Source organism: Asterias rubens, chromosome 21 (genome assembly GCF_902459465.1).
Source record: "Asterias rubens chromosome 21, eAstRub1.3, whole genome shotgun sequence".
Taxonomy (NCBI): Eukaryota; Metazoa; Echinodermata; class Asteroidea; order Forcipulatida; family Asteriidae; genus Asterias; species Asterias rubens.
Window position 1 is genome coordinate 1,604,555 of NC_047082.1, and position 22,285 is coordinate 1,626,839.

Below are 22,285 nucleotides of genomic sequence, written 5' to 3' on the forward strand. Positions count from 1 at the left end.
AAAGCCCCCGGTAATTAAATTTCAATCTTGTAGCTTGGCCAGACCTGTTACTAAACTCACACGGTACGTACGGTATAAGCCACGGCGCATGTTTTATTAGAATTAGCGCCAAGTGAGTGGAGTAATGAACACCCGTTGATCTCCGCTGGTAACCGCGACAGATGCGCGTGTAGGTCCCGTTGGAGCATGTGGTCCCAATTTAACATCACTTTTTTCCACGGTTGTATTCCCCCAAACGAAACATGCGTTTTTTGTTAAACCAATTCCAAAAACCCGCCAAATACATATCTCGGTGAAAAATAGTTCGAATATTGCTTGTCATGAGACATTAATTGGGATCATTTGCGATGTGAAACATTCTCAAATTATGGCACTCTTAGACTATGCATTTCAAAAATGTTGACCATGTTTTCGAATGCCGATCAGTTGCAAACACGAAGTAGTCAAAACGCATAAAGACAACTTATTTATCATAAGGCCTAAACACATACTGGCATTTACTATGCTGCCACCATGTTGGTCACGTTCTCTGTATCCAATATTAGTAATACACGCGAATAATCAATGCATAAACATGGAACCAGACTATTTTTCTTCCAGCCTCGATTTGGTTACAATGATTTGGATGGGAGTAAAATCAAGATGGCCACACCATGATCAAGATATATAGCTTGTTCTTGACATGTTGTCAACCAGTGTTTAGAAGCTGTTCATGTATGTTAGATGAAGACTTCCTTCCTGCGACCATTTTGTTGTGTCCCGTATGCTCCAATAGTCATGGTTACTGATTATCCGTATATCAAAGAGGGCATCAGACTATTTCCATTTCCTACTGATTCTCAGTTTATCAAAAAGGGGGTTAGACTTTTTCCCCATTTCACGCCTTAAGTTGCACTGGACTTTTTGAAACACGGTTTTGGAAGTTTGCCTCCAGCTTAGGCTCAGTCAGCCTCTTTGCAAACCCCAAACCCCAAACCCCAAACCAAAGTTTCGAAAAGGCCCGTTCAGAATATGCCGATTTATATTTTTGTTTTCAGTTATTACAAACTATATATTCTTACACCCTTTTCAAAAAAAAACCCAATCTGAATCTCGTTTGGATATCCTTACCTGGTTCATGTTTCCCAACGCTTTACAAGAACTCTTACTGTTTATAAGGAAGAATGAAACCCAACCTTCTTCTTGTCTGTTTCGTTTTAGCTTTGTGTTTTTAAGTGAAGTGACCCGTGTTCGGGCAATGTCATTACAATATTAATTTTTGATTTGTAGGTTTTTTTCTCAGTAATGCTTTGTCTTCTAATCGCGAAGAAACAATAGTTTTTCCCGTTAAGAATATTCCTGACAATTTAAATCCACATAATGTTTGTTGATTTGCTTTTTCGTTACCAATTTGAGTAGAAAATTATTTGTATAGCTGACACTTTATGTCAATTTTCTATTAGGTTATGTCAAGATATAAACACATCAAAAGATCTGTAATTAAATTATTGTTGTTTAGATGATAACATAGCGACTAGTGTCTAGATATTTTTTCTTTCTCATATCATCACGTCCACAAAATCTCTCGAATTGTGAGCACTTTGGAATATGCAGATATAGCTTGCGAAGTTTGCGTGCGGACACCACGCCGAGCGGCCCCGTAAACCGTCCGTAACTAGCGGGGAGTCCATCCCGAGCTCTGCCGGTGTAGGGTTACTCCGGAGAAATACCAGAGCAGCAATGTCGCCGTGAACTACTTTATACCAGGCCGGTACTCATTCTTAAAATAAATACGGCTTAATTTTGTTTCAAAAGGGAAACAACGAATTTACATGCTGTGTGTTTATTTCGGAGCTGGTTTTTCTTTTGATAATTTGAGGATGGAATTAGGAAACTTGCCTTGACCCGAAAGACGTCATGTTCGAATTAGGAAAAGAAGAAGAAATAGGTTTTCGTTTTCAAGCGGAAAATTGTTTTCAACGAAAAATTGACTGTATCTGTTTTCAAATGAATAATTGATGCTTTATCATGTCAAACTTAGTTATGTTTTCACCTCAGACCTGATTAAAATATTAATTGTTGCTGTGGTTTAAAGTTGAGCCAATTATAAGCTATGGAGTATTGTTCTCGGGCTGGCAAACTATAAACAAATTGAAATCCATTTTAGAATTGATGTTTGAATCACTGATAAGCATTCAAATCGTTATAATTTAGCTTAGACCAATTGAAATAGTGGTGACACTTACTAACTTTGGAAAAGAAAACCATTCGGAACCTATACTCAACCGAATCTAGCATTGGTGCGGCCATCGCCAAATAGGTTCGGATTATTCGAAACACAAAACGTTGTGACTGCAACTCTTCCTTCAAACGAACAAATGTACCAAAAGTATAGTGAGTTTATTTAAAAAAAAAGTTTTCTTGAAAAGGGAGGATTTGGTTCAAAATAATGTGTTATCTCCCTTTGCAAAAAAATGTTAGAAAACACATTAATGGCCTGACGTTTTGACCCTAGCAAATGTTTAAGAATCTATAAATAAGGTCAAATCGTGAGGTAATTAGCAGTTAATTTAGCATTTAGGCCTATAACCGTCACAGCAGGTTATTTTGGTTGGTTAGCAGCTGTTGAAAACTGCTCACAGACTACAAATTGCTTACCGACTGCTGCAGTTCCATGTCTTATTTTACTAAAACTTTAAATTGTATTAAGCAACTAATTTTGTCCAGTCACATTGAGAAATGAAGGGATTTCTCCTCTATTTTAGTTTATAGATTCCATGATCGAATTTCAATTAAATTTATTTTTTAAAGTAAACAAAAGATCTGTCTTACATTTTCTTCTACAATTAAAACAAAAACACTGTTGGACACTTTACATGGATCTTATCGTAGAGCTATTAATAACTGAGATGGCAGAGTTGCAAACTTTCTCTGATTCTGTGCAGAAAGTTCCCTGAAAATAAACCAATCTCTGGTGAACCAATGTGAAAATCTCTCGATGAAAATTTGCCCCTATTAGGCCAATGTTTAATGTAATGTAAATAATTCTCCCTGATTTTTGAACAAAATCTCCCTGCTTTCAAGATGCAAATGTTGGCAACTCTTAGGTTTGTAGACGGTGTGGCTTGAAAATTACATACAGGCATATCAAGTTAAAGTATTGTATGAACATTACCTACATAATCAAATGCCTGCGGCGAGCATATAGTGACCCTTGACCCAAGAAGGCTCACCTTTGACCTCCTGTATATGAATGCTGCATATGATTACCAGCAGGTGAGAAACACCTGGAATGTTGGGCTGAACAGGTGACGCTATGCACCACACAGTGACGCCATTTGACTCTTTAATGGAGTGCTATAAACTGCTGACGTAGGCGCACATTGGTACGTTAATTAGGGGACAACTTAGGGGAGATTTCAAACCACACGAGATGATGGGTCATAGCGAGTATTCACGGGAGAATCTTGTGATCAAGTTCACAAAATGTCCATCATTTATTTTATATTCTCCATGTCCCAAATAAAGCTGATGCCATTTTAAAAACCCACACCTCATATGGTCTTTGATATTGCTGTCTAAAAAAATTACCTTGGTGAAATTTGTTTGAGTTTACATGTATATGGTTGATTGATAATAATAACTCTTATAAAACCCATGTAGCACACTCCCTGTATTGAAAACCGGTGTCGCATGCAATTATGTCCTCTATGCAATACTATCCGGAGGACATTATTGCATATGCAATAATGTCCGCCGGACGGTTTTGCATGATGCAATTGTGTCCACCCGGACACATTTGCATATGCAGTTGTGTCCACCCCGTGCAAAACCGTCCTTGCAGTAAATAAGACGCCCTTGGTTGACCGAACACGTTCGCCATTTTTTAACAAGCTTAGTGCATGTTATGAATGACATGGGAAATGTCCGGCCGTTGGGTATGGGAAATGTTCGGCCGTTGGGTATTCGCTGCAATAATAAATACGTGAATATTCATGCTGCATAATACGTAGGTTCACCACAGTGCATCGTACTGTATGCACGATCGCTTGAGCGCATACATACATGTACATGTACAGTCATGTACAAGTCCGCCGGACGGTTTTTGCATAGTCACGGACACGATTGCATATGCAAAAGTGTCCGGAGCGGAAAGTATTGCATGGCGGACACAATTGCATCTGACACCGGCGGGTCGATGAATGGAACGAGTGTTCCCAAAACCCATGCTGTAAAATCCGTATGATATGGTTTTTGCAAGCAAGAGGATTTGATTTAATATACTCTTCCAAAACCCAACGATTTACCATCCTTTTGATATATTTCTTGAAAGCATATATAAGGGTTGAAATTGTCGCCTTTTACAAACCAATATTACTATGTAACTATACCATTTTTGTAATAAAAAAAAAATTAAGAAAAAGTATTAATGGAAAGAATGCTCTTTTACTCTCCCACTGTGTAGTGCTGTACCATTCATTTTAAGTACTTCATGAAAACTGGAGGATTGAAATAAATGTACTCTCCCCAAACAGTGTGGTTGAACTTGAATTTGGATGCATGACTCGGCCACCCTCTGTGCGCAGTCTGTTTCGTGTAGAATCTGGAATTTCATGTTTATTTGACAGGCTTTTGTGGTGGTTCAACATAAATGTCACAGCCTCGGGAAAAAATGTGAAACGAAAAATAAATCCCCAAATAAATATATAAAAAACTATAAAAAAAATCCTTGAAGTTTATTTTGTTCTCGGGATTTGAGTGACATTTGACCAAATCTGGTGTTATACTGTTGAATCAATATCATTCGAAACCAAAGCTATTAAGGAATAAATAACTTGAAATAATACTATAAATTGGAATTTTATTAATATCGACTGTGAGAAATGTATTTTAAAGTGTGGCTAAAAAGTAACATAACTTAAAAAGTTGTTCTGGTTTATTTTGCAGATGGCCGACGAGGCCGAAGTTATTTGTAGAATCCTTACTTGTCATGACTTTATTACATGGCTATGGAGTAATTGCACGTAAGTTCCCCCCAAAAATCACCTAGTGTTTTATTAGTTTTGGTTTGTCACCTAGTGTTCTTGAGGAAAAACCTGAGGTAGCATTTTTTTTTCAAGAAAAAGAGTAGAGAAAGTTATGAAAAGAACCAATTTGTGACCAAGTTTATTCCCAATATGTATTGTCTGCATCTGCCATGATAAAGACAGTCAGATAATACTGATCGAAACGTCGGGTTCTTTCTCAACACTTAAAGAATGTGGTGCTAAACTGTAGGTTTCGCGATGCAAAGTTTCAGGTTGCCTTTATCATCGTGATATTTTGCATTCGTCCAAATCTCATGAGGATTAAACCAAAGGAGCAGATTTTAATATAATTTGATTCACTTATCCAGTTGGATCCCTTAGGTCAGTCAGCTGAAAATAGAAAGAAAAGGAAAAAAAAAACAGTCTCGGAAGATCTCTTAAATTGTAGTCAAACTAAAGATCCATGAGCGATTTTGTACTTATGTTTAAACATTAGGGTCAGAATTGTTCTGGCATTTAGACAAGACTGGATCACACTTCGGTTGGGCTGACCAGAGTTGTATTTAAAAGAAAACGATCCGGTTAACAAAATTACACAGACAGAGTCGAAGATTTTGTTATCTGTGACTGAAATTGTATAAATTTGACCCATTATGCTGGGCCATGCTGTCTGGAACTGGGTCATACAGGGCTATAATTAGGTCATGCTGACCTGGAAATTGGTCGTGCTGACCTACAAATTGGTCATGCTGACCTGTCAATTGGTCATGTCGACCTACAAATTGGTCATGTCGACCTGTGACTAATTGAGGCCAATGGGGGTCTGAAGAACAAAGTCAAACGGAAAATATTGTATTTCTGCCTCATACATTTTTAAAACCGGTGACAGTGGATATCATAGTCAAGAACTTTTATGGAGTTAACATGGATACCATAATCATTAATGTTATATTAATCTCAAAGTATTCTTTAAAATGGGTCATGAAAACCCCCGAGGTGTGGCGTGATTTTCATGTTTCGCCTGCCGTGCTTTTTGACCACAACCCTGGACAGAACCAGTCAGTCTCCTCGCCCACTTCTACCCGTGCCAGTATCGGCAATACTTTCTGGCACTCTAACCCATAATTGGGTAATCAAAATAGGCTATAGGGAAGAGGAAACGGTTCTGTCCAATGACAGTAAACTTCGGTTGATATCAAATCACGTATGATTTTTTATTTGGATATCCTTATTAGCACATCGATGTTAAACATTCGCTGTACAAACCTATGTGAATGTTTCATGTCCAATATTGACGTAACTAACTTTACTGTCACTGTCCAGGGTTGTTATTTTGATCCGTTCTTGACTGGGAAGCATGCATGGTGTTCATCTTTCAATAAATCATGTTGTACTTTGACATTGGTCATTATTGTTCACAGTTACAAATTAATGCGAATTAGCTGTGCAGTGACCTTTATCATGGTGTGGCCATTTTGCCTTTCCTCTAAAAATATACATTTAACTCAATGTAACCAAACCGAGGCTGGTATGAAAACAAAACCCAGTCTGGTTTCTTTGTTGATGGGAATTAGAATGTCATTGTCACTGTTGTACGCTGGGTACATGATGATGGCCACAGCATAATAAAGGTCTATATGACGCAAGCATTTACCCAGAGTTTGCTTATTGCTGTTTTCTTGCTCTTCCCGCTTTGCTGATTGCCTTCCCCTCCCATCCCCTCCTCATCTCGCCCTCCACAACCTCCCCGTTCTTTCCTTCTTTATGTCTCATCATACTTCCTAAACTTTTCCCTTTTCACAACCATTCCTTGTGGACCCCTCCTTGTTCACCCCTTCCCCTCCACTTCGATTCCTTTCGTTTACCTTCTCTTCCCTGTTTATCCTTTCCCAATCCCATTGACTTTTCCTTTACCAACCCGTCCTCTCAAACCCTCTCCCGTATGTTGAGATATTTCCCTCTTTTATCGCTTCCCTTTTCCTTTCATTTCCTCGCTGAAAAATGCCGCCATCAACCAACCACCGCTGATGCATCCCCTCTGGAAACGCACCATCAACGACTGATGAACATTATGCTTCATCTTTCTACGATGTGTCATCTCCACACGACGGGCCTCCTTCCTCCTTGAAACAAAAACCGCAAAACAACAACCCCCTCAAACTCACAACGGCTTCCTCACCATCTTGACGCTTTGCCTGTTGACGATTTGTCCATTGCTCTGATCACCACATTGACCCCAAACCAACCTCACCCATCCTGCTGTCAAAGATGCTACCCTTCATCACCCACACCATCACCACCATCACCATCATGACCCTTTGATTGACTGCTGCTTGTGTGACGTTGTTGCCACGTGACTCTCTAACTCAATTGACACCTCCGAAGGCAAAGTTAACCTCCCATTGTATTTGGCAGAGCAACTGAGTACACTGGAGTGCCCAGATGACATCAGAATCGGGGAAAATGACTTACCAGGTAAGAGCAACTTTTGTTTATGACACCACAAATTTGAAACCCGCAATCCACACTTTTGCTGTCAATTTTGACAACATTACGAGGGGGCGGGGCAAATCCCAAAAGTTTTGAGGGAAACAGTTTCGCTTCTTGAGGGCGCCATTTACACACACCGTTAAATAATCAACAAGCACAACTTTTGACTACCTTGGGTGGTGAAACCTAAAACCGAAAGGAATACACCGTGTGACTGTGATCACTGAGTCTGAAGAAGGAAATATTCAAATAAAATATCCTCCTGTTTCACAACATGGATAAGTTTGTTTTGGCGACGAAAGGATTGCTTCAAATGGACGAAACTGGTCACACAATCAGACAACAATTAGTTACAGTTGTCAGAGTGTATGCCTATTGAATTGTGACTGCTGCAGTGCTGTACGCGTAGCGATGCCGGGATCCAATTCCATTGGACCATGTGTTTGGGTTTGAGGTATGTAACTTTTATTAGGGGAAAACGCGTGGAGATTTAGTGCAGTCGCCAGTTTAAACTGAACTTGAGTGTGAGTGAGATTGACCTGTTTTGTCTTAATATATAATAATATAAATAACTTAATTTAATAAGAACAGATCTTCGTGTTATTTGACTGTGTTTTGTATTTTGCAGGATGGGACGTGATTAGGCTGTTTACGTTAGACAACCAGGCATCTGGAATTAAAGAAATACCTGGGTCTAATGAGTATCAGACGGCGTATAAAATCAACAAAAAGAGCGACCTGGTTCGATTCCCTACCAGGTAATATTCACAAGTAGGCTGCCAGTGCCTTATTCGTTTTTATTGAATTAGCTGACTGGACTATCTATGGCCGTATGGGTGTGTTTTGACGTTTTTAACAAATGACTGTTTCAGTTGATATCCAGTCGTGAACCGATGGCTAATTTGACCGTTTTAGATCATTGAACTTTGAAGACTATACCATTTTTGTTGTCCTTCGTTGAAAATTTTCAAGCAGGTCCTTATCTTTTTGTAGTAGGTGCGGCCTCCATACTTCCATGTAGTCCAAGTGTGGTCTTACTAAGGGTTTGTATAGCTTTCCCATGATTATTTTATCCCTGTATTGGATGTGAGAGTTTGCAGAAGTAACACCCTCGATCTTTTCACATTTTTAGCAGTGTTGTAGCTTCACTGATCATACCCAACTTTCTTCATGAGTTGATGATGTATTTCTTTTTCTCTCCATCTCAGTGCATTATTCCCAGATGGCATCCCTGATGAGTTCTCCTTTGTCTCAACCTTCAAGATGAGTCCAGCAGCTCGGGAGGAAGACTGGCTTTTGTGGCAGATCCGAGACCGAGCCAAGGTCCCCCAGTTGGCTTTCAGACTCAATGGAGAGCAGAAGGCGCTTCAGATCGTCTACGTTGACACAGAGAGGCAGCTTCAGAGCGTCAGCTTCAGGTCAGCCTTGGCTGTAATGCCTGTTTGTTGTCTGGCTTGACAATTTAAACATAATTTGCTTCTCTGCACCCATTTGTATAACTGAATGTTTAGAGTATTTGAGACAGTATTAAGATTGATATCAGTGTTATGCATGATGACCACCAAGGTTTTAGACAGGATTTGGTAAAAGGATGTCAAAATTTGCTGGAAATTTAAAAACAGTGTGTCCAAATTGTTAAAAAATGACAGATACAACAGGGTGTCCACACTTATAACAGACACTCGGACACCCCTCTGGCTAACACCCTGATGACCTCTTCATTGTTTTAGAAATGGGATACTTTGGGTGGAAGTAGCAGAGATTTTCCAAGTGAATCTCAGTGAAAATGTTAAGAATCGTCAAAATCCTCCATATGTTTCGGATGGACTCTGGAGGAATGCTGCAGAGCCAAACAAAATTGAGAAAAGTATAATATTGGAAATACTTCCTGTTTGATTTTGGATTTAAAACATAATTCCTTGTGAATTTGATTGCAGGGATGTTGAAGCGCTGTTTGACGGTGACTGGCACAAGCTTCACATCATCATGCTGCGCGATCGTGTGACAGTGTTTGTCGATTGTAAGATTGTCTCATCTACCTTGATCTCCCCTCGTGGCGTTGTTGACTACACCGGGAAAATCAGCATTGGCAGAACCCTTCAGGATGATCAACCTGTACCGGTAAGATGCAACTAGCCAACTCTCTTGGTCTAACCATCTGGGAGTAACTTATCTTGTGTAGCTTAGCTCTGGGGCCTTTCTTAAACCTTGGCTTGGGATCTGGCTCCAGGCTCTATTGGCTGATGTTCAAACAAATGCGTGCAATAACAAATGTATAGGCCTGAATGCTGAGCTGCGTGTCCACTGCATACGCAGTGTGCGATGCCCAAGCCAGAGACGGAGCCCAAGCAGGGCTTGAGAAAGGCCCAAGGTAATGAAACCAAAGATGAACAACTAAAATCAATCTGTGCTCATATTTTTTTTTATATTCTATATCTCAATTGCCTTCTCTCTTTGCCACAGTTTGAGCTTCAGTGGATGATAATACACTGTGACCCTTCAAGACCAGAGCGAGATAACTGCGATGAGCTACCGGTAAGAACAGTCATTCATCCTAGTCAACCCTTGATGCGAAATAACTGTCAATAACTAAATCTCCATGTTTTGTTCAATTTTGTTGTCAACCAATTGCACTTTACATGGGATCAGGTACACAACTATAATCAGAGTCCAACATCTCAGCCCTTCCAAAGCAAAGTGACGTAACTAAAAAAAATGACATTTTGAGAACAGCAAATATAGAGATAATCTGTTTTGCCAAAGAGGCCGAGATATGACATGGTATATTCACATCCATACATAGTATGCCTTTGGAACTTTGAAACTTTTGCCATTAAAGGGCAGTGCTTGTATGTTGAGCTACTGGTTGATGTTGAATTTTTGTTGGAGTAACAACGAATCTCTGTAAAACACTGAAGGGGTTTTCCACCCCTCAAATTGCAGAAAAAATGCCAACTTCTGAGAAAAATTTACCAAGTTTTAATAATTCTTAAGTTGACTCTTTAGAGAACATACAATGATGCCTTCGAACTTGAGTAATATTCGGTCTTTTTGTTTTGTTTGCAGCTACCACCAGTGGGTCCGACGGTAAGCTACGTGTTTTTATGAAAAATGGAGAATTTTATTATTTTTTTCCCCTTTTTTTATTACAGTTTTTATAATAAAAAAAAGTGATTTGCCTGGTCTTAATCTTGCAAAACTGCTTTAATTTAAGCAGAACATAGGCCTATTTCTGCTAAGCAAAGATGAGCAGGAAACCAGTCATAGATGGTACATCTGACATGACTATTTAGCTGGTAACTTTATTCTGGTAAGCATCATATTTTTGGTTTGGTTTACAAGATACATTTTGCCCGTGAGAATAACTTTAAAGGAACAGTTTCATTTTTTGAAAGTTAACAGTTTTTGTGACTTCCATTTACAGACAGGGCAGTGTGAACAAGTTTGTCCTGCAGGACCTATTGGACCAGAGGGCCCATCGGTAAGCTCAAACTAGAACTCTTTTCTCTGGAAATTTCTGTTTTTGCTTTCTTACTTTTATGTTGGTCTCTCGACTATTCTTTTTTCCAGATATCTTTGTTTATCTCTTGTCATAGTTGAATCTGTTGGTCTAGGTGATCGGGCGTTTGTTTAGATAATCTTCCAATCAAGGAAACTCTGCAAACTCACAGCCAATCTCTGTCACACAAACATTCTTATTATTATTAATTGCATTAATCAGGAAATTTGGGTTCGCAACTTAATGACAATGCTTATTCTAATCATTGTGCATATGCATATGTTGCTCCTGAACTATGGAGTAATTATGTTTGTCTCACCACTTAGTTCCAGCTTGGAGAAGTACACATTCATTCTTGCTCTAAATTGCATGTAAATATTCTTTTATTTTGAATTGTCTAATTTGTATTTATCATGTCCAATTTGAACGCAGGGTGCACCTGGACGTCCAGGGCAGACTGGAGCACCGGGGGCACCAGGTGCCCAGGGGCAACAAGGCAGGGATGGACTACAAGGTTCAATCGGATTTAGGGTAGGTACATGCCCTCAACGCCCTGATGTGACCATGTTGCTTTTATTTCTCTCCCATTCAACCAAATCAAGGTGGGATGTCTGGTACCTTGCTACAGTGTGAAATTTTTAACTTACATCGTCATTGTGTACACAGGAAACCAGACGAGATGTGCATTGCACCAATCACACGAAAGGACTCACTTGCATATGTAAATATCTTTGTGAATATGTAAATATTTATTTAAATATGTTTAAATTTTGTCTTGACAGGGGGAGCCTGGTACATCTGGCCCACCAGGACAGCCAGGCCCAAGGGTAAGTCATTTCCGGATGCTTTCTTTATTTTCATGTTCATCAAGTTTCATTTCATTAATTCTGGTTATAAAGCTAAGGACTCTCTGAAAAGCTTAATCCCTGTACCAGTCAAGAACCCAATGGAGAGAAAACAAGAAAGGAATTTTCAGTTTAAGATGTGTGAGGAAAACCCCGGAGAATTATTCCAGGGAAAACCTATGCAGTCAGGTAGTGACTGAAATCACCATCCAAATAGTGCCCCAGGAGTGATTCGAACCGGGATCCAAGAGAAGAAAGGCGAGGAAAGATATCTCTACACCAATCCTTAAGCTCATGCTCTTCTGAAATACCTGTAACGCTGAAGCGTCTGCTTGAAGTCAAACAGGGCCCAATTTCATAGAGCTGCTAAGCACAAAAATTTGCTTAGCATGAAATTTCTTCCTTGATAAAAACAGGATTACCAACCAAATTTCCACGTAATTATCAGGATAACCAAACAACAGCCGAATACCAGTAACAAGCAATATGCAACAAATGGAAATTTGGTTGGTAATCCTGTTTTTATTACGGAAGAAATTTCATGCTAAGCAAATTTTCGTGCTTAGCAGCTCTATGAAACTGGGCCCAGAACACAAAAAACCCTGCAAGAATAGGTAGAGACAGAAATCTGTGCTGTCTTAAATTTTTGAGGAGGCAAACTTACTTGTTCAGCTCACTTGTAGTAAAAATGATTAGAGGCACACCCTGGTTTGTCAAATGAATTAGTTTGTTGTTTTCTATGATCGCCCGGATTTTACACATCCAGTTTTGAAGTAGATTTATTACGTTTATATTTTTGCCATAGTTGGGGAATTAGGAGAAGATTAAAAGTCAACGTTTCTTTTTTTAATACTAGGGTGATCCAGGACCAATGGGTATAGATGGTATCAATGGACAGCGCGGTGAAAAGGTAACACACTGATTTCAGAAAAAGAATTTTGTTTATTTTATTGGCATTTGTGGCGGAATGAAAAACCACATATAGCTTTTTAGTGTAAGAACAAGGTGGTCCTACTTTGCTTTCCATTATAATGTGGTGAGCGTGTAATGACAGCTTCAGCTTCTGCTATTTCTTTTATGTAATCCACTATTTCTTGTTTGCTTTGTTTCAGGGTGAACAAGGTTTTAGTGGTCTGACTGGACCGGAAGGACCCCAGGTAAGGTTTCTTGGTGATCAGTAATATTTTGTAAAGTGGAATTATTTCTTGGCTTGATTGTTCCTACTCTCAGCAACATTTAACAGTGAATTTGAAAACCATTCAACGACACTGGTCGTGTTATGGTTGAGCAACTGAACACACAGCTAATTGTGAACTTGTATCCACTGTGTTTATATCCACTGTGTTTATTGTCTATACAATTTCCTCTTGACATCATATTGTAGCAAGATGTGTTTGTTTTTGAAAACCTTGCGGATGATATTGAATGGTCAGACAGGAGGAGGGTTGACTGTGTATCGTTTGTAGATGCATTCACCTCACAATATCATATTGCAGGCTGGCAGATATTGAATAGTCAGACAGTAAGAGGGTTAACTGTGTACTGTGTTGCTAAACTGTGCAGCTATCATTCAGAATGTTTTGCCTGTTTGGAGTACTGGTTTGAAGATGTTTCTTTGTTACTTTACAGGGTCAAACAGGATTCCCGGGTGATCCTGGCCCCCGAGGACCTGCTGGGGACTTCACCAACATTGAGGTATATATGCATTACAGAGGGGAGTCAGGACACTAGTCCACCCTTGGCACAGTTGCATGGCTCAGCTACCGTAAGCAAAGAATTGCTGCTTAATGAAGCAGGAAATTCCGCACTTACGTCAAGCGTATTTCACAGGTTAGAAGGGAAGTTTTGCATGTGTGCGTTACTAGGCATTGTTTGCTTACACAGCAAGCACAGAAATTGGTGCTTACCATGTAAGCGAAGACTGGCGATCGCAAACACAGAATACGACGATAGGCCGAGCCATGAAATTGAGCCCTGATCCTCATTATTTTGCCAACAGACCACTGTTGGTCACTGCTAAAGGACTAAATGCATGTGACACTAGGAATTCAAACAGCCCCTGACTGATGTCAAACAAAGATCTCTAATTGGCTAATAGCAGTGCACAGCCTCGGCAATGGCAACATATGTAACATGGCTATTTCTTCAAAGTTCCCTAACTGTTGTGTCAATTAAAGTTTTGCCTTTTTGTTTCTTGGCACAGGATCTTGTGAAGGAACTTGGCCTACTGAAGGGTGAGCAGGGATTACCGGGTCTGCCTGGCTTAAATGGAGTTCCGGTAAGCTGCCAATTAACATAGTGCTAGAGTTCCCTAAGACTCTTGGGTGTCGACAAAGATACAAGACTAATCTTATCCTTTTGATATCACAGGAACCACATTTGTGGATTACTAAACATAAAGACAAAGATGAAACTTCATTAGATTCATTCAGTTTACATCAGAACCCATCCTCCAGAGAAAAACTTCTATCTGAAAAACAGGCAAAGTTGAGAAATTAGCGTTTCAAGATCTCCAAATAACCACTGCTTATTCTGAATTTGTCTCTCCTTGTTCTCAGGGTGAAAACGGTGTACGTGGACCACGTGGAGGTAGAGGCCAACAGGGAGCAGCTGTAAGCATTCTTCCCATTCAATCAGTCTTAGATAAACTGAAGCCCTTTTCTTATCCCCGTGGATTACAGCCTTCGGGGGGCCCAGGGACTTTTGTTACCCCACTGTTACCCCGGCGCACTTTCACACTGTCCCTGCCTAGATCCCTAGTCCAGGTTTCAAGAATACCTTTGGGTTTTACTGCCTACCCTAACTCCAAGGTTGTGCCCATTTACTGGGGTAAAGTAATCATAGTTTGAAAAGGACGGCCGTTTTAGTTTCAAAAGCATACAACAGCAGCAAGGTATATCAATAAACCTCGCTGGTTGTGTATTTTTATGTTCAGGGTCTTGACGGTAAGGATGGAGCTTCAGGAATTCAAGGAGTACAGGGACCTGCTGGACCTCAAGGACCACCAGGCCCACCTGGTAGACCGGTAGGACATTATTTTCCATCAAATTCACACAGTTACCGAAAGCAAAACATGACTTCTAACACTTTGTTTTGAACAAGTCAGAACTAAAGTTTGAAAATGTTGTTTAATGAGTTTTTACTTGGGAAGAAAGAAAAGGGGAACTAGTGACAAACAGTGCATTCGACTTGGTATGTTGGGCGGTAATCTGCTACTAAGGTGACTAACCTTAAAAAAATATTCCATTAACTGTTTATGCATTTACCATGTTGTATCATTATTGCAGGCTGGCATAGTGCATTAATGATCTGAAACCAAAGTGAACGATGAATGGTCAGACAGTTGGAGGGTTGACTGTGGACTGTAAATGCATTCTCAACATGATAACATATTAAAGGATGTCATAGTGCATCTACCAAAACCCACGATGGATTATATTAAATGGTCAAATAGTAGGAGGGTTAAATACAGAATCCTTACTTTGCAAACCCCAATGGAGCTTTCATTGTATCTAACTTGATTATTTCTTATGTTCAATTAGGGCGAAGCAGAGGATTCATCTTCCTCATCAACTCTTGTGGTAAATATTCCACGTTTGACATTGTTCTAATCCCATGTAACAAATGTTCTTGTTTTTTTTCTCCTTTTTCTTTCCAATTCCCTTCCTGCAAACCCACAACTCGTGCTGGTTGTCTTTGTCTGTTTATAGGGGACTGAATCAGAATTCTCACAAGGGCCGACAGAGATTGTGGTCAGTATGATTGGTAGTCAGTGTGATCGACCTCACTTTTGACCCTTGACACGGGGTCATCTCAGAGAATGACCATTTTCACTTTTCATTTTTCACATCATGATCATTGCACATTTCCATCTTCTCCTGCTATTCTTAGTACAAACTTTTTTAGAGATATCATAGTTTTGGCACAGTTTAAGATTTGGTTTGTAAGTAAAAACATACACTATACACAAAACCTCAAAGGTTTTTACAAAATGTATTTTAATCTATTCCAGAAATGAACGATCCATACACTTATTATGCAAATTATTATTATAACAGTTTAAAAAGAACTCATTGAAAAAATAAAATTCCTACTTAAAAAAATGTGAACGCAATTTGTTTTGGTGAACGTTGTGATATGTATTGTTTGTTGACAGAACTTGGCAAATAACCTCTTCAGCTTCACTGCACTGTTATTTTTGTCCCCAAAGTATGTGCCGACTGGTCCATTAAGCCCCACCCACTCTGGGGGATCATCCAATGAGGAGCCCCACTTGAACTTTCTCATCTACATAATTGCTTTGATTGGTCAATATGCCAAGTGGGCGGGGCTCAATGGAGCCAGTGTTTTCCCCATCAACCCTTTGCCATGTCTGCTTCATTACTTTAAATTGATGTTGCTTTCCTTTGCTTTGAGTTATTATTTATGTTTTTATTTATCTTTAACATTCTAAGCCACTAACAATACACATCCCCAGTTTAATGCCTGCATCACTTTGCCCATTTTTTAAAACCACAGCTTTCACTCTATCTAAGGCACCATCTTCCCATTAAAAAAGCCAAATGCGTCTATTTGCCAAATTACTGGATGAGCCTAAGGTCAATGCTGTGGTTTCAAAAAGGGCTAAAAAAGAGTAACTATCCACATCCCATCATCCACCAACCATCTTTGCCATTTTTATAATTTGTTTGATCCTTGAAATGTAACTTAGAATAAAAGAGAAAACACATCACTGAGTAGTTTTTGTAGATCTAATCCTTTATCCACTAAAGTGGATTAGTCTTCTGTCTAATCCCTTAGTATTTTTCTGAGACGTAGCACCATCAGCAGAAGCACCCTCACACTTATTTTGCTACAATGACTTGACATCTTAAATATTTTTTTGTGGAGGAAAGATCACAAATTTCTCTTAAATTGACGTTTTATTTAAGTTGTGTTTTCAGCGTATTGTTCACTTGTATTTGTTTCAGAGTTGGAACAATTATCCTACATATTCTGCCCTCCCACAAACTTTATTCAATTCCATATCAATTGTTCCATTCACATAAAGAATAACTTTTATTTTATTATTCATATTCAGGGGCCACCTGGGCCACCCGGACCCCCAGGCCCACGGGGAGTTCAAGGAATACAGGTAAAGAGTTTACATTGCTGTTTTAGACAACCAGAGCCCTATTTCATATAGCTGATAAGTAGAAAATTTAGCCAAGCAAGTTTTTTTTTTTGCTAAGCAAAAGTAAGCATGTTACCAGTCAGTATACATTTCAAGGTGTTTTGGCTGGTACATGCTTAGCAAAATTTGTCTTTGCTTGTGCCTTGTAAAATTGGCCCCTGCGTAGATTGTCATTTGGTTAGAGACTTGTTTATCCACTTTGATAAGGCCTCTATCTATTGGGAAATCAGTGCATCACAAAAATGAACTAGAAGGCACTAGCTGCAGATACTGGTAAATTGTAGTTTTAGTATAAAATCTCATGATTTTATCTATTCAACTGCGTAGTAAGCACCAATAACAGGATGGATAGAAAACAAGAAGGAATGTTCAGTTTTAGGTGTTGGAGGTAAATCCCCAATTGGAAAAACCCACACATCAGATAGGGACTGAAAACTCAATTCACATGCAAGGCTCTGGTCCGAGTTGGGACTCGAACCAGGGTCCACAACAGAAGTGAAAGGCAGGGAAAGAAAGCCACTTAAACAACCTCATCCCCAAGTTGATATATTCTGAACAATTCTTTTGTGCAGGGAGAAACCGGACCTAGAGGCGATGCTGGAAGACCAGGACTAACTGGTGATAAGGTGTGTATGATCATGGGAACAAGGTTGAAATAAGTTACAAGCGGTGGAAAGCTACACTGGCTATTCAAAGTGAGGTTGTACAGCTCACTACTTTCAGTGACAAACCTGCTTATTTGTGACATGAAAATTTGAAATGCAACCTTACGCGCTCTCTTTCGCTGGTTTTTTGTTGATTTGTTTTTTTTGTTTTTTTGTTTCCTCACAGGGTGACGAGGGTCTCCAAGGATCTGTTGGGAAGACCGGTGAAACGGGAAAAAGGGTGAGAGGAGAAAAAATTAGTATTGCAAACTCTCAGCTGATTATCTTATGTTTTGGTTTCTCATTAACTACCAAATGCTCTTTGTTACATTTTACGCGCCCTCTGGCGTGCCTCGTGTTTTGCATAAATTCTTTTCACAACTTTTATGTTAAAGGTCCCATGATGTAACAGCTATTTCAGATGCAAGCTCACCGGCAGGCAGAAAGTTAATGTTTTGGTTTCGCCGCGACATCAGACGGCATTTTGAGCCCACATGTTCACTTGTTTGTTGTCTCCTTTTTGCTTGCAGGGAGTCCAGGGTGTTCAAGGAGTTCCAGGCCCACGAGGTGACAAAGGAGAGAGGGTAAGTAGATTCATCATTTACAAGGTTGATTCATGACATGTTGCACTCGTAAGAGTTCAGTATTAAAGATTATGTAACCTGTATGACTCTCAGTAGCATCTGTTGTCGTTTCTTACATACAGGGAATTCAAGGCCTCATTGGTATTCAAGGACCTACTGGTATTGTTGGACCTAGGGTGAGTATTTCAAGCTATTATCCCAGAGAAAAGAAATTGTTTTGAAGGAGTGCTGAGTTTTGGAGAAAAACAAAATTACAATGTATATTTTAAGATTTAGTTCCCTGGATCTTGAATTTGTGAAATAATAGGGGTTTCGGGAACATCCAAGAAAAAGACAGAGACTTATTTTTAAGAAGGTCTCAGACCCTCCAAAGAAAGTTATTTTGAAGAAGTGCTTGGTTTTGAATTGTTTTTTTTCTTCTGACCACAAAGCCTAGATGCTGTTTTGTCGTTCAGTTTGCAGGATCTTGAGTCAAGTTATTTTAATCTGATCTTGTTTTATTTTATTTAGGGAAACGATGGCCCACGAGGTTCCCCAGGCCCTCCTGGTATTGCAGGAGCCAAGGTAAGCTAATTTTCATTAATCCAGGGATTGTAACTTTCAGGCTTTTATATAAAATAATTGTGCATTGAACAAATAAAAGGTCCAGCACTGTCACATTACTTAGGAGGTCGCAGGTGCAAGTCCCGCTGCAGTAATTTTTTTCTGTGTTCAACCCAAAATTATTAAAATAGTACTATGTCAGCCGTCGATTTCACAAAGAATTAGGACTCGTCTTATCTCGAGTTAGGACGAGTAGCTCGTCCTAACTTAGGATTAATCTTAAGGTCTGCATGCTACAGTGCATGGTTGGGACTCGTCCTAAGTCCTAAGATTAGTCTTAAGTTAGGAAAAGTTTTGTGAAATCGGCGGCAGGTTTACATGACAGGAACGATTTGTTGCTAGTTGTAAAGCATCAAATCATACTTGGGATGTATTTATTTGATGTATCAACCATTAAGACTAATATTTTGCTACGTTGTTTATTTCAGGGTTCTCTTGGTAACACAGGATCCCCTGGTCTTCCAGGAATGAAAGGAGAAAAGGTTTGTAACTAATACTGGATAGATTCCTTCTGATAAAAAAGGAAGCAGAAAATAGTTAACCACTTTAGATGGTGGGCGAGCAAACTTTTTAACTGAGATACACAAGGCTTTGGAAAAAAATCTTCATGAGCTTGAATGTTTGAGTGTTTTTTAAAGGCAGAGCAATGGTGTTTATTATTATCATAATTATTAACAAAAACTAATTGGATTTTGATCTGTGTTCGTTTAGGGAAGCGCAGGTCTTGCAGGCTCACGAGGAACAGATGGTACCGATGGTCAAAGGGGAGCTAAAGGTGACGATGGAGAACGAGGCTCACCAGGTCCTCTTGGACACATGGTAAGACGCACTGCCCTCTGGTGTTGAAAGGCTGCCAAGTTTACGAAGAAATAAAGAAGTTTCAGATTTTTAAAATCTTTAAAATTGTGCTTTACGGCAGGTCTAATGATTAAGATCAGGATAATATCCCATATGCATTTCCTGATGCGCATGATCGGTGCAGAAAGGTTTCTGGGTGAAGTCGGTTCATGGCGCTGGTTTAGAAGCAAGCAAAAATACATGTAAACTGCAGCATTGTCAGCACAGTATATTCTTTAACACTACTCAGTTTCCCAAGGGACATTTCGGTATATTTTTAAAAGGGCACTTCTCGGATAATGATTTTTTCACTTTGTCATTCTATAGGGACCACCTGGACCGATTGGTGACCCTGGACCAGAGGGTGAAGTAGGAGGCCCTGGTAGGAAAGGAGATTCCGGCCTTCAAGGACCCAGAGGAGTTCCAGTGAGTACAACTTTTAATTTATTTGTTTGTTTATTTTTATATTTTTGGGTTAACAATAATTTGAGTGTACAACAAAAAGAAACCAGAATGTCTGTATCCTTGGACTTTTGCTCCTTCTTTCTTGTCCTTTCTTTTCAGGTGGGTTGGAGCTCTGCGAACCCCCACAACAATCACTTGGCACTAAGGGGAGACCCAAATTTAATTTGTACCAATGCAAATGAATGTTTTCTTTTTCCCATTACTAGGGTTTACAAGGTCCTAAAGGACAGATTGGTGTGTTTGGACCTAATGGCCCCAAAGGAGAGAGAGGTCAACCCGGTATACAAGGCATCAAGGGACAAGGTGGACCTAAGGTATGGACTCTTATATTCACACACCCCTTCAGCCCATATTCACACACCCCTTCAGCCCATAAAGCCAAGGGTTTACAGATTGAATAAGTAAATGGAAAACAAATAGTAACATTTCTCCAGAAGATGATTAGAGCATACTGATCGAAACGTCGAGTTGAAACCAACGGTTCTTTTCAGAACCACCCCAACTCATTAGAGATAGTCATTACATGGTGTTACCGCAAACCTTTCTATATCGTATTTCCACCATGCAAAGTTTCAAATCCTACTTAACAAGTAACATACTATTCCTTTAACCTCATGATGTCCAAGATCCAGACTAAGACCTCCCCATCAAGACCTCGCCAGCGAAGGAAAAAAGCACACGCAGCAGGGCAAGCATGAAAGTTACTTTTAAGTTTGGGGGTCCCTTTTTCCAGTTTCATATGTTTTTGACAACATGAAATTAAGGCCTTGAGAGGAGAACCCGAGACCTTTTAGCCATACAACAATACAACACTGCCTCTGTGACATTTTTTGTTTGATTTGTACTTCACAGGGTAAGATTGGTAGCGCCGGTGTCATTGGTCCGCCAGGCTTGAAGGGATCCATGGGTATTGCAGGACCCCCAGTAAGTCTGAATATATTTTAATCACTTTTAGGTTTTATCTTTTTATTTTAACCAACTTTTGTCCTTTTATTTCAATTTTAGTCTTTTTAAATACTGTGTGTAATTTTTATAATTGAATAATAAACCTAATACATTGAATTGAATTAAAGTTTAATTTTGGTACTACAGCTTTAGCTGATAGACAATTAATTTTTATCATGAAGGAAGAATCTCTTCATGACTTGACCGACTTCTCTCCGTTATCATCTTTTTGATTTGTTTATTTGCAGGGCTCACGAGGTGAAGAGGGACAGAAGGGAGACAAGGGATCTGCTGGGGAGAGAGGTAACACTGGACGGCATGGGGAGTCTGGTAAAACAGGGCCAGTAGGTCCTCCTGGACTGGTGAGAATATACATTTAAACAAAATAGTAGTATCTAGAGATGGGGCTGAAGTGCTCATCAAGGGTTTTTCAGTTTTCTACTACAGGGTTCACAGTACAATTTGATTGAACTTCGTAAAATAGACCTTATGCAGGCGTCATTTTACTAGGGCGCCCTCGCCTCAAAGTGAGGTTGTTCATTGGGCAATCGTCTCCAAGTGAGGTTGTTCATTGGCCAATCCCGTGCGTCGTGCAAACAAATCAGCACGTTTCCATTGTTTCATTATCGATTTACCTCTAGATGGCAGCTGGATGACATTAGTGCATAAGGTCCATTGGTCGAGCACATTTTGAAGCTTCTGGTAATCTGCTGCGGTTGTTGGCTGCGGCTGTTGCTTTGGCTATGGCTGTGTTTGTTGCTGCAGCTGTTCTTGCCTCTGTAACTATGGCAATCCAGCCAAAGCCACTAATTCAGACTCATATTTACCGTGGTACTTGTGGTTGTTTTCATTCAAGGATGGATTAAAAGGCTCTCGTGGTGACAATGGTCAAGCAGGTCCTAGAGGTCCAACCGGTCTTAGAGGAGCAACAGGTACAGATGGAAGTAAGGGTGAAGCCGGGGTCAGAGGTTACCCTGGATCTACAGGGGAACCAGGTCAGCCGGTAAGTACAATCTGTAGTTTTGATTCTGGTTCAAAAATAGTGAATGCAATGGCCTGAAATGTCAACCCTGGCAGAGTCTTTCTCAATACACAAATACAGGTGTAACAGAAGCAGTCAAATGCTAATAAATGAAATGAGTGAGGGGCAGAAAGCACAGAAAAAACCCAGGGATGAATAATGAAGAGGTTGAC

General features: G+C 39.7%; 1 protein-coding gene across 4 annotated transcripts in view; it reads left to right on the forward strand.

Moving 5' to 3' along the window:
* LOC117304491 (collagen alpha-1(XXII) chain-like) overlaps positions 1 to 22,285 on the forward strand; it is a 33,814-nt gene that overhangs the window by 7,547 nt on the left and 3,982 nt on the right. The window contains exons 2-31 of one of the 4 annotated variants that reach the window (XM_033788987.1): positions 4,927 to 5,003; positions 7,392 to 7,481; positions 8,125 to 8,254; positions 8,705 to 8,914; positions 9,434 to 9,617; positions 9,960 to 10,031; positions 10,563 to 10,583; positions 10,921 to 10,977; positions 11,428 to 11,526; positions 11,778 to 11,822; positions 12,697 to 12,750; positions 12,953 to 12,997; positions 13,470 to 13,535; positions 14,044 to 14,118; positions 14,399 to 14,452; positions 14,776 to 14,865; positions 15,383 to 15,421; positions 16,921 to 16,974; positions 17,586 to 17,639; positions 17,845 to 17,898; positions 18,188 to 18,241; positions 18,364 to 18,417; positions 18,752 to 18,805; positions 19,273 to 19,326; positions 19,556 to 19,663; positions 20,009 to 20,107; positions 20,353 to 20,460; positions 20,999 to 21,070; positions 21,340 to 21,453; positions 21,948 to 22,094. In XM_033788987.1, the coding sequence (XP_033644878.1) occupies positions 4,927 to 5,003; positions 7,392 to 7,481; positions 8,125 to 8,254; positions 8,705 to 8,914; positions 9,434 to 9,617; positions 9,960 to 10,031; positions 10,563 to 10,583; positions 10,921 to 10,977; positions 11,428 to 11,526; positions 11,778 to 11,822; positions 12,697 to 12,750; positions 12,953 to 12,997; positions 13,470 to 13,535; positions 14,044 to 14,118; positions 14,399 to 14,452; positions 14,776 to 14,865; positions 15,383 to 15,421; positions 16,921 to 16,974; positions 17,586 to 17,639; positions 17,845 to 17,898; positions 18,188 to 18,241; positions 18,364 to 18,417; positions 18,752 to 18,805; positions 19,273 to 19,326; positions 19,556 to 19,663; positions 20,009 to 20,107; positions 20,353 to 20,460; positions 20,999 to 21,070; positions 21,340 to 21,453; positions 21,948 to 22,094 (2,434 nt within the window). Of the gene's footprint in view, positions 1 to 4,926; positions 5,004 to 7,391; positions 7,482 to 7,662; positions 7,951 to 8,124; positions 8,255 to 8,704; positions 8,915 to 9,433; positions 9,618 to 9,959; positions 10,032 to 10,562; positions 10,584 to 10,920; positions 10,978 to 11,427; positions 11,527 to 11,777; positions 11,823 to 12,696; positions 12,751 to 12,952; positions 12,998 to 13,469; positions 13,536 to 14,043; positions 14,119 to 14,398; positions 14,453 to 14,775; positions 14,866 to 15,382; positions 15,422 to 15,550; positions 15,593 to 16,920; positions 16,975 to 17,585; positions 17,640 to 17,844; positions 17,899 to 18,187; positions 18,242 to 18,363; positions 18,418 to 18,751; positions 18,806 to 19,272; positions 19,327 to 19,555; positions 19,664 to 20,008; positions 20,108 to 20,352; positions 20,461 to 20,998; positions 21,071 to 21,339; positions 21,454 to 21,947; positions 22,095 to 22,285 lie in introns of those variants that run through there. The other 3 variants (XM_033788986.1, XM_033788988.1, XM_033788989.1) reach the window with 3 other exon arrangements.